At 38.3% G+C, this 12,706-nt stretch overlaps 1 protein-coding gene across 1 annotated transcript in view; it reads left to right on the forward strand.

Moving 5' to 3' along the window:
- Positions 1-1,303: 1,303 nt before the first annotated feature.
- Positions 1,304-12,706, forward strand: part of IHO1 (interactor of HORMAD1 1) — a 33,423-nt gene continuing 22,020 nt past the window's right edge. The window contains exons 1-4 of the mRNA XM_019416809.2: positions 1,304-2,888; positions 5,663-5,733; positions 9,300-9,474; positions 11,275-11,438. Of these exons, the coding sequence (XP_019272354.1) occupies positions 5,678-5,733; positions 9,300-9,474; positions 11,275-11,438 (395 nt within the window). The 5' untranslated portion in view covers positions 1,304-2,888; positions 5,663-5,677. The remainder of the gene's footprint in view (positions 2,889-5,662; positions 5,734-9,299; positions 9,475-11,274; positions 11,439-12,706) is intronic.

Consider the following 12,706-nt stretch of genomic DNA (forward strand, 5'->3'; position numbering starts at 1 on the left):
GTCAGATGATGGCGGTGGTGTACTTCCCCTTAGGGCATTCTCTTCACACATGTTTCTCCCTTGTCTAACTCCTTGCCAGTGCCCTTCCTAGGGAGACAGTTGTATACCTTGCATGCACTTAAACGTTTCCTCTGCTTTTATGCTTCTTCTAATAGGATTGGGAGATGAGAGGGAGAGAGAACCCTGCCCTTGAAAGTTTGTAATGTGTGCATTTCAGTTTTCATTTACCTAGTGTCCTACCTAAGAATGACTACTACTTCATTACTAGTGTGCTAGCATCTACAAGGATAGGTATAGGCAGATGGGATTTCTGCCCTCTGGGAATTTAAAGCCTATAATAGGTAGCATGGTGACAGGTAAATGCATAGAGAACAGATAAACCTGAGGCTGAGCACATCAAGCCCCATGTGGTCCTTAGACATAGGCAAGGGTGCAACCATGGGATTTTCTCAACATTTAAGAAATCTCTTAGGAGTAAGTTTGGTCTGGAACCAGGAGCATAGTTATTCTAAACCCCAAGCCACATACTGCATAAATTATTCTCCTTTCTCAACATAAACAGAAATGGAAGATGATAAAGGATTTACATCTAGATGTAGTAATAATGGTCTTGTAGTGATGTATGTAAAATTGTCTAGATGCTAAATCAAGACTCTAGAAGGAAGAATTTCTGAAGTGTTGATGGAAGAAAAAAGCTCAGACTATCAAAGAAATAAGTAAACATGAGTCAGGAATCCTAGATTTACTTCAATTCTTCCTCTTTTTTTAAATATGTAATAAGTCTATGCAGATCTAGGGATTTGAAATGTAATAATTAAAACCAAATCATATGTATTTTTAAATTTGTGGATACTTGGAAAGTTTTGCTCTATTGTCCTAATTTAGTTCTCATTAAAAAAAAAAAACTGATTTAACAGTAAATATTTTCTGGGCACCTATTATGTGCCAGGCACAATTTCTAGAGTCTGAGGATATAGCAGTGAACCGAACACAAAAATTCCTATCCTCAAAGAGCTTAACATTACATTCTTGTAGGCTTGGATGTGCGTGCTGAGACAGACAAAACAAGGTAAATTTTAAAAATATATAGTGTATTAGAATAATGGTATGCTTTGGAGAAAAAGCAGAGAAGAAACATTGATTATTGAGGTGCTACAGTTTTGAATAATTTGAGAGAACCCCTGGAGGTAGTGGATGTGGTTTGGCCTATTATGCTGATAATCTGAAGGAAGAGTGAACCAAGTGGAGAAAACAGTATGGGAAAGGGGCCTGAAGCTGGTTGTGTGCCCAGCAAGGGAAAGCAGCAGTGAGAAGCCCCATAAGAAGTGTGGAATGGAGTGTAGATGGAAAAAAGCAGGGCTAAGGGGAGATTGCAGACACCAGAGATAATCATGGGAATTCTGGCTTGTATTGGAGTAGGGTAGGAGCAGGGATAACATGATCTGACTTAAAGTTAGAGGAACTCTGAATCTAAAGTTGTCAGATTTAGCAAATAAAAATACAGGACACCAAGTTAAATTTGAATTTCAGGTAAACAATATTTTTTTTAGTACAAGTGTGTCCTGGGCAATATTTGGGAAGTTCAAATTTGAGCATCCTATATTTTATCTGGTAAACCTATAGAAGAAGGAACTTAAAGTGGACAGATTCTGAATATGTTTGAAGGAATCATAGTATTTGCTGACAGACTGGATGTGAGAAGAGAGTCAAAGAGGACTCTTAGATTTTGGCTTGAGCAACTAGAAAGATGGAGTTGCTGTTAACTGGAATAGGATGACTGTAGGTGGAGAATGTTTTGGGGGAAAAAATGACGATCTTAGTTTTGGACATGTTGGTTTGTGGTGCATATTAGTCACCCAAGTAGAGATGTCAGGCCAGCACTTGAATATAGGAGTCTGAAGTTCAGGAGAGGGGTCTGGGCTGGAGGTAACAATGTTGGGTGTTGTCAGCTAATACAGGCATTTACCAATTCATACATCAGTTTTTTGTGTGGAAAATTTCAAACATGTCAAGTAGAAATCATTGGATGAATGAATGCCAATGTACCCATCACCTAGCTTCAACAATTATCAACCTAGGGGCAGTCTGTACCCCTTTCCAGGTCCCCTAATCCATCTCTATTATTTTAAAGCAAAACAAAAGTTTTGAAGATTATTTTATTCATTTAAAATTTATGTATGTATAAAAGCTAAGGACTCTGTTTTTATCATAACCACAATATCATTACCACACTTAAAGTAACAATTTATTGATATCATTAAGTAGCTAGTCAATGTTTAAATTTTCTTAATTGCTTTCTTATAATTCAGGATCCAAACACATTGTATTTGGTTGGTGTGGCTCATAAATCTCTTCTAATTTATAGTCTCCCACATCTCTTTTTTTTCTTGCCTCTTATGCTTTAAAGGAATATGATCATTTAAACTGTAGGATTAACCCCTCTGGATTTTGCTGATTCCATTCCACTGGTTCTATTTAACCACTGTATTTTCTGTATACTGGTCCTTACATCTAGAAGGTTAATTAGATTAGGGATCAATATTTTTGGCAAGTATACTTACTTCTTTGGTAATGCTTGGCACCTCTTGTTGAACCTCATCAAGAGGCTCATACTAGGGCTGGTTTCTGTCTTTGTGAATAAAAGATCAACTGAAGGGTTTAGGTGTTTTCAGCCTGATCTATTCATTATAAAGTTTCCTATTACCTTTCACCTCATGGTTTAAACAGCCATTTATGATCATTGTCTAGATCCATTATTTTCATTGCACCTCCAAAATGGTAATAATCTAATTGTACCATTCATTCTGTGTTTATTAGCTGAAATACTTCTATAAAGAACATTCTCACATCTATATGTTGGTTACTTTGAAGTGCGTCTTTCTAGAAAGGTAAGAGAAATGATTCTTTTGTGTACCCTACCAGCTTTCAAAATAATAAGGTGGTTGCGTATCTTCCAAAGTGACTGATGAAGGTTTTAAAAACTATAAATTTAACAGAGGAAGCCCTTTAAGCTAGCTCTCCAGTAATCTTTGGCCCTGGTAGTCTTTGATAGCTTCCTTGTTCTCTGGGACTAGATATCCCAGACTCAAATTGTACATTTTCTGCCCCAAAACTGGTTCCTTTTAGTGGTGAATGGTATTTCAAGACCAAAAGCTGGGTGCTAAGATTGTACATCAAGAATTACTAATAATTTTCTATTTATTTCAGACCTAGGATTGTAGGATTTTTGCCTAACCTTATTTTGTATTTCTATCTCTTTTCTCATACACTGAAAATTTTTATTCCCAATGACTACATTAATATATTATTGATTTGCTGTATTCTGATAGATGCTACATGTATATATATATGTATATTACATGTATGTCTATATACATGTATATTATACATATATATGTATATATATATTTTTTACTAACTATGATTGCTGAAAACACACAGATTCCTTTACTGTTCATTTTGTCTTTAGGCTACACTTCACTAGAGATGTGGTATCAAAGTATCATATTTAGAGGCACTGGAAATAGACCCTCCTTGTGGGGCTCAATAACCAACTTGTATGTTCCATTTTGCTCCTTTGTAGGAATTGCTTGGTTTTTCCCATTTTTTATTTAATTTCGTTTTGTGACTATGTGATTATATGTACTTATATTATAGTATTTACATTATTCTAAAGTTGAAACTGTAAAAACTGCTACAGTTGGAGAAGTCTAGTTTTCATTTCTAGCCTCTCCACCCTATCTCTGCCCTCCAAGGTAAACGTTTTTGTTGGTTTTCAGTTTATCTATTTTTCTTCTCTCTCTCTTCCTCCTTGCTTTTCTTCTCTCCTTACTTAAAAAAAAAAAAAAATAAGCACATTGCTATGTGTGTATATTTATTTATATTCATGTTCCCTTGACATTTTTGGATGAAATATTGCATACCACATACACTATTCTTCACCTTACCTTTTTTTTTTCTTTGTGCTTAGCAATATTCTGGGAGGTCACTCCCAGAGTATATTGAAGTATATCTTATATACACAAGAGTATATATTCCTTTTAACAGTTCCTTAAAACTCCATTGTATGAATATACCATAGTTTGTTCAACTATTCACCAACTGATGGGTATTGAGTTGTTTATGGTCTTGCTATTATAAATGGTATTGTATTGAAGAGACATGTGTATATGTAATTTTCTATTTCTGTCAAAGTATTATTGGCATAGATCCCAATCCTTAGAAGTAGGATTGCTGGATTAAACAGTAAATACATTTGTAAATGTTCTAGATAGTGCCAAATTCTCCTCCACAGAGGCCTTCCCAGCAGAAGTGCTTGAAAGTGCCTCTTTCCTTCCAGCCTCAGTAACAGAGTACATTATTATACTTGCATTTTACCACCTTTATACAAAAGAAAACAGTCTCTATGATTAACAAAAATTTTTTAATGTTTATTTATTTTTGAGAGAGAGAGAGAGAGAGTGCGCAAGCACACAGGGGAGGGGCAGAGAAAGAGGGAGACACAGAATCTGAAGCAGGCTCTAGGCTCTGAATTGTCAGCACAGAGCCTGACGTGGGGCTTGAACCCACAGACTGTGAGATCATGACCTGAGCTGAAGTTGCATCAGCTTTCCCTCTGGTTCTTTTATGATTTCATTTTTATATTATCTCTGATCCATTTGGATATTTTGTAGTGTATGGTGAAAGGACTAGATCCAATCTTAATCTTTTTTCATGTAGCTATTCAGTTATCCCAACTCTGCTTTTTTTTTTTTTTTTTTAGGTTTATTTATTTTGAGAGAGAGAAAAAAAGGCAGGGAAAGGGGGAGAGAGAGAATCCCAAGCAGGTTACTTGCTGTCAGTGCAGAGCCTGATGCAGGGCTGAATCCCACAAGCTGAGATCATGACCTGAGCTGAAATCAGGAGTTGGATGCTTAACCAACTGAGCCACCCAGGTGCCCCTAAAGATTTTTTAATGTTTTAACGTTTATTCATTAAAAAATTTTTTTGAATGTTTATTTTTGATTGAGAGAGATAGTGCGCGAGCAGGGAAGGGGCAGAGAGAGAAGGAAACACAGAATCTGAAGCAGGCTCCAGGCTCTGAGCTGTCAGCACAGAGCCTGACGTGGGGCTTGAACCCACAGACTGTGAGATCATGACCTGAGCTGAAGTTGGATGCTTAACCAGTTGAGCCATCCAGGCACCCCATAAAGTTTATTCATTTTTGATAGAGACAGAGTGTGAGTGGGGGAGGGGCAGAGAGAGAGAGGGAGAGACAGATCTGAAGCAGGCTCCAGACTCTGAGCTGTCAGCACAAAGCCTGACTCGGGGCCCGAAACCATGAACCATGAGATCATGACCTGATCCAAAGTCAGATGCTTAATCGACTGAGCCAACCAGGCACCCCCTAAAGATTTTATTTTTAAGTAATCTCTACACTCAGTGTGGAGGGTCAAACTCACAACCCTGAGATCAAGAGTCACACATTTCACTGACTGACCCAGCCAGGTGCCCCCAAAATACCTGTTTCTGACACATAGGTAATGGGAATTTTCACCACCAATTGAATGGGAATATAGTTGCTGAAATGTCCTCATCCATATATAACAGTCACCAGTAAAGTCATCTTTGGGGGGAAAGTTATACTTAACCTTTTAAATTAATATTCCTCTCTTTTTAATAGGGCTAACCATAAGAAATGAATTTTAACGTCTGGAATATCAAAGAGATGCTCAGTATTCCCTCAGGTTCTGGGTAAGTTATATACTCTGATACTTAATGAAGGTCTTATAGTTGTATTGATTTCATTGAAAAAGGCTACCTTTCCTATTAGTTTATTAGTAATAGGGTGACTTCATACAGCTTTTTCCCCTTCTTTTCCCTTCACTACTACACTCTCCCATATTTGTCTTTTTCCTTTTGCCTATTTTCTTTTCTTTTCTTTTTTTAAAAGTAGGCTTCACACCCATCATGGAGCCCAATGCAGGGCTTGAACTCACGACCCGGAGATCAAGACCTGAGCTGAGATCCAGAGTCGGATGCTTAACCGACTGAGCCACCTAGGCGCCCCTCCGCCTATGTTCTGATGATAAAAGCAATGTCAACTTAGCTATTTGTGTTAATTGAGCAGTGGCTCTGTGTCCAGAACTAGGCCTCTGGAGTATGAGGCCTGTGAGAATTAGAAATGGCCTAACAATCTAGAAACTCACCTCAGTTGGAGTGATTTCTATTGAAACAGCAAGGATCAAATCAAGACAATGTTTAGATACGTATTCATTTGTGTGGTACCATTTGTAGGTACTGTGGAGTTAAGAGCTACTCCAGCTGTTGACAAGGCTCACTGAAATACTGCCCTTTCTACTACTCCACTGAGGTACTTATATTGGTGTCCATCAGCCATGCAGTGGACTTGCCATTGCTAACTTGGTGGATGTGCCCCAGAATTAGTATATATTTAAGGGATTTTTAATTGCTTTTGGTATGCTTTTATTATTAGTTTCTTTTCTTCCTAATACCTTCCTGAAGACAGTTATTAATTCAGCAAAAACCTAGAGCATTGTGCTTTTTATTTCTCAAAAAGAAAAAAAAAATGCTTTCAGTTGATACAGAGAAAATCTTTGTTAAATTCCAGATCCTAGCTTTAAGATGTAAATCCTACGTGGTTTCTGGAAGCTCACAGTTTTTTTTTATCCAGCACAGCTAATTATTCTCTTTAACCTAAGAGGGGAGTCACAGAGAGCTATTTAAGCTATTTTGAGCAACGATTATGCAACCCATATTATAATATATGTGTGCAGCCCATTACCTTAGCTAATCTTAGAAAATGGTTCTATGAGTGAAAATAATTGCTCTTTCCTGTGCTGAATTATTAGAGTTTCTTTTTGTCTTGCATTAATATATGTTGGCTTGGATTATGTACTTATATGCTATGTAATTACTTTAATTTAGCTTTATTAAAAGGAATGATTTGTGTTTGTGCATTTTAATGAAAAGCATGTTTTTTTAGGTTACACAACAGCATTAAGTAACCCAAGTTGTTATTGAGATGTTTCTTTTTTTTTAATGTTTATTTATTTACTTTGATAAGGAGAGAGAGCGCATGCAAATGTGCACAAGCAGGGTAGGGACAGAGAGAGAGAGAGGGAGAGAGAGAATCCCAAGCAGGCTCTGGGCTGCCAGCACAGAACCGGACTCGGGGCATGATCCTACAAACTGTGGGATTATGATCTGAGCCAAGATCATGAGTTGGCCATTCAATTGACTGAGCCACCCAGGTACCCCCATATGTGAGGTTTAAATGTATATATCTGTGGGAAGCAAGTTGGAAGTCCACAGCTGGAAGTACTTAGAGCAAGCAAGAATAAGACACTAAAGGTGTGAAAGGGAATACCACCTTGTTTCAAAAACAATTTTTAATGGATCCTCCTGTGCAAAAATCTGAGTTGATCATATTCTTCAATCTGGATGAGGCCTATTAGTCTGATGGACTGCCATAACAAAGTACCCTAAACTGGATGGTTTCAACAATAGAAATTTATTTCCTCAGTTCTGGAGATTGGAAGTCCTAGAACCGTATGCCAGGCAGATAATTTCTTATGAGGGCTCCCTTCCTGGTTTCCAGACAACTGTCTTCTCTCTGTGTCCTTACATGAAGGAGAAAGAGAGAGGTGTCTGAGTGGCTCAGTTAGTCAAGCATTCAACTCTTGGTTTCGGCTCAGGTCATGATCTCACAGTTTGTGGGTTCCACCCTGCATTGGGCTCTGCACTGTCAGTGGGATTGGGATTCTCTCTGCTCTTCCCCTGCTCTCTCTCTTTCTCTCTCTCAAAGCATAAATATATAAACTTAAAAAAAAAAAAGGGGGGTGCCTGGGTAGCTCAGTCGGTTAAGCGTCCAACTTCAGCTCAGGTCATGATCTCACACTCTGCGAGTTCGAGCCCCACATTGGTCTCTGGGCTGACAGGTCAGAGCCTGGAGCCTGCTTCAGATTCTGTGTCTCCCCCTCTCTCTGCCTCTCCCCTGCTCATGTTCTCTCTCTCTGTCTCAAAAATAAATAAAAACATAAAATTAAAAAAAAAAAAGAGGGATGCCTGGGTGGCTCAGTCAGTTAAGCCTCCAACTTTGGCTCAGGTCATGATCTCACGGTTCATGGGTTCGAGCCCCACGTCAGGCTCTGCTGGCAGCTTGAAGCCTGGAGCCTTCTTCATATTCTGTGTCTCCTCTATCTTCCTCTTCCCTGCTTGTGCTCTGTCTCTGTCTCTCAAAAATAAATGAACATTAAAAAAATTTTTTTTTTTTAAAGAGAGGGCAAACTCTGGGATCTCTTATTGTAAGGACCTTAATCTCATCATGAAGGCCTGCCCTTATGACCATGTCTAACCCTAATTACCTCCCAAAGACCCCATTTCCAAATACTATCACCTTAGGAATTAGAACTTCAACATAATAATTTGGATACAAATATTCAGTCCATAACTAAGCTGTCCTGTGTTTTTTCTGTTATGATTCCTACTCTCCCTCTAATTCTGGTCCCTTCCTTCCCTGTAGGCATACTCTAAGAGAGTTAATGAGAGTTCTGTACACGTCTATACACAGTTACATACTTGTTTGGTGTGCTATGATGTATATTTAAAAGGTTATATAAATGATATGTGAGTTCATTCAGTTTTTACTCTCTGTGCTCAAAATTACATTTTTGAGACTTATCCATGTGGCTATATGTAAATCTAGCTTATTACTTCAGACTAATGCATCAGTTACTTTATTCCCTTAGTGATTAACAAATTCAACTTTATTTAAAGTTTAATTATTTATTTATTTTGGGAGAGAGAGAGAGAGAATATCCCAAGCAGGCTGACACTGTCAGCACGGAGCCCAACATGGGGCTTGAACTCACAAACTGTGAGATCATAACCCAAGCTGAAATCAAGCATCCAATACTTAACCGACTGAGTCACCCAGGCGCCCCAATGGATTCAACTTTTTGAAAGATAATGTTCTTTTAATCCCTAAAGATTTCAGGAACTTTGATCTCCAAAATGGTGTCATAGCCCACAGTGCTCTTGTACCACAAGTAATAGTGTCAGTCCTTAATGTTTGAATTTCCATCGGATTGTTCTTAAGTTGCTATAATCAAAATGTCTGACATTCAGAATTTCTTTGTGTTTCTTTGTGGGTAGTGCTGGCAGTGTTCAGGGGATTAGATCAGAACAAACTAGTACTCTGCCCAGGATATTCTGAAATGAATAGTTGTGAATTATGATTTCATTTGTTCAGGATGTTTGTCTACTTGCTATACTTTTCTTTTCTTGCTTAATTTCAGGACCACTAATTCCTCTAGCTGGAATAATAATCAGACTGATCACTCCAGTCTCAGTGATTCCCAGTTCCTCTTTGGATCGCAGTTCTGTCCAGAAAGTTCAGAGACTCTGTCAGCACCCTTGGACTCTGGTGTCTACTTGAGCCACCCAAAACAGTCACAACAGAATTCTCTGGACGTGAGTCTCATTTCCACAGTTTCTCTGCATGCATTTCATAGTCATTATGGAGATAAGCTATAAAGACTTATTCTGTTGGATTGTTTTTTAGATTTATACATCTCTAAGGATTACTCTTCTAAATGGATTTGTGCTTGTTTGGTGATTCAGTACTCCGGTAGTCTTGGGATCAGATTTGGTAGTCTGAAATGGAAAAAAATATTTATTTGCAGTTTCTTCTATTACTAAAGCAATATAGAATATTGCCAGTACCTTGACCCTCTTAGAGGGAGCCAAATATTGCATGATATTTTCTTTAAAAAATTTTTTTTAATGTTTATTTATTTTTTGAGAGAGAGACACACACACAGACAGGGGTGGGTGGGGTAGGGACTGAAAGAGACAGAGACACACAATCTGAAGCAAGCTGCAGACTCTGAGCTGTCAGCATGGAGCCCGATGTGGGCCTCGAACTCACAAACTATGAGATCTTGACCTGAGCCGAAGTCAGATGCTTAACCAAGTAAGCCACCCAGGTGCCCCCTGCATGACATTTTCTAAGACATACTTTTGTTTGTGAAAATTTCGTAAGAAAGAAGAGCTTTAGAAAAATAGGAATAAGGTAACATAAATTTTATTTTATATGGACATTTTTTCCTAAGAAACTTTAGATGCTTTGTGGATTTTAGTCTACTATGCTACATTATTTCCTTGAAGAAGGACATGAGGATTCTGAGGACTTGGTTAATGAATAAGGGCCAGAATCAAGAATAGAGTCTCGTGAGTCCTCAATTTTCTGAGCCCAGCCTGTCTTCTTTAGTGGGTCAGAAATATTTTTACATATTTATTTATTTTGGTTTAAAACTATATTTAACTTTATATACAGACTTAACCTGCATCAAACAGAGACTCCATGGATAAGATTAAGTCAGTGCTTTAAGATAGTAGAGTATGCTCTCAGATAAGTATTTCAATACAAAAATTGGTACCCAGTGATATGAAGGAGTATATGTACTCCCTGAATGTTTCAGAGTAAGTGTTGCCTCAAATGCAGGAAATGGCTTGCCATATGCCAGCATGCCTACTGTCCAGTCCATGTGAAATTTATTAAATTTAGTTCAACAGTAATTGAGTTAAACCTATTAATGTGAAAACTTTAACATATCTCAGAGACAGCATAAATAATTCAGTTATTGCCTTCAAATTTGTGCAACTGATTTTTTTTAAGTTATTCAAAGTTTATTTTGTGAGAGAGAGAGAGAAAGAGAGAGCAAGCGGAAGACGGGCAGAGAAAGGGAGGGAGGGAGAGAGAGAATCCCAAGCAGGCTCCACACTATCAGCATAGAGCCTGATGTGGGGGTCAAACTGACAAACCGTGAGATCATCACCTGAGCCGAAATCAAGAGCTGGATGCTTAACTGACTGAGCCACCCAGGCACCCCTGTGCAACTGATTTTAAGCCATCTTAGCTGATATTTTATTTTTATTTATTTTTTAAAGTAGGCTCCACACCTGACATTGGGCTTGAATTCATGACCCCGAGAGTAAGAGTCACATGCTCTACTGACCGAGCCAGCCAGGCACTCCAATTAGCTGATATTTTAAATATCTCTGTGCTGGTAAGGCATAAACCTTATTAATAAAAAGAGTTTCTTTAATATGATTTTCTGATGAATATGGAATAAAAAGGAAATACTACATGCCATGTTGTTTTTTAATGTTATTGTTTACACTTAAATGTGACTATATTATGTAGAAAATAGTGAATGCTATAAATATTTGCATGTATGAAATGCTATGATTTTTTTTTTCATTTAACAGAGTGAACCAAGTATTTTCACAAAATACCAGACAAAACCCCAGCTATTTGGAGGAAATACAAATGATAGAGGCTTATTTCCTCTTCCTTTGTCAGTTGGAAAATCAAAGGGCCTCTTGGAACAATTTGAGGAGAAAAAGAAAAGGGCAAAAGACAAATGTGACAGGTATGCAAACCTTTCAAGTGGATGTGACAGCTCATCTTTTCTGAAGGAAACAAAATGGAATACTAACAGTCAAGTAATTCTATTTTAGCATATTAGCACTCTTGCCTTTATAGCTCAGCTAATAATTGCTCTTTATTTCTTAGTTGTCAATGTGACTTATGGCAGATTTGAATATGGCTGCCACAGTTCTGGCCCCCCTGAAAAGGAATTCTTAGAGAAATACAATATTCAAGTAATGATGTTTATTCTGCCTAAAATTCTGCCCTTTAATTTGTTATCTTTTCAGATCATCACAGTTGGGAAATTAGATGAAAGTTGTTTTATGGTTGGGCACCTGGGTGGTGTAGTCAGTTAAGCATCTGACTCTTGATTTTAGCTCAGACCATGATCTCACTGTTGGTGAGTTTGAGTCCTGCATCGGGCTCTGTGGCTGATGGCATGGAGCCTGCTTGGGATTCTGTCTTTCCTTCTCTCTGCCCCTCCTCTGCTTGTTCTCTCTCTCTCTCTCTCTCTCTCTCTCTCAAAATAAATAAATAAACAACAAAATGTATTAAGGGGTGCCTGGGTGGCTCAGTCAGTTCAGCATCCAACTTCTGCTCACATCATGATCTTGTGGTTTGTGACTTCAAGCCCCATGTCAGGTTCTGCTGACAGCTCAGAGCCTGGAGCCTACTTCAGATTCTGTGTCTCCCTCTCTCTCTGCCCCTACCCTCACTTGCAGTCTGTCTCACTGACTCTCAAAAATAAATAAACATTAAAAAATATATTTTTTTAAAAAGTTGTTTTTGGGGGCGCCTGGGTGGCTCAGTCGGTTAAGCGTCCGACTTCAGCTCAGGTCATGATCTCACGGTCTGTGGGTTCGAGCCCCACGTCGAGCTCTGTGCTGACACCTCAGAGCCTGGAGCCTGCTTCGGATTCTGTGTCTCCTTCTCTCTCTCTCACCCTCCCCTGTTCATGCTCTCTCTCTCTCTCTCTGTCTCAAAAATAAATAAATGTTAAAAAAAAAATTTAAAAAGTTGTTTTTGGCACAAAAACAGACACTCAGATCAATGGAACAGAATAGAAAACCCAGAAATGGACCCACAAACATATGGCTAACTAATCTTTGACAAAGAGGAAAGAATATCCAATGGAATAAAAACAGTCTCTTCAACAACTGGTGCTGGGAAAACTGGACAGTGACATGCAGAAAAATGAACCTGGACCACTTTCTTAACCATACATAAAAATAAACTGAAAATGGATGAAAGACCTAAATGTAAGACAGG

The sequence above is a fragment of the Panthera pardus genome, unplaced genomic scaffold (assembly GCF_024362965.1).
Source record: "Panthera pardus isolate Hobbes unplaced genomic scaffold, ASM2436296v1 HiC_scaffold_8, whole genome shotgun sequence".
NCBI lineage: Eukaryota > Metazoa > Chordata > Mammalia > Carnivora > Felidae > Panthera > Panthera pardus.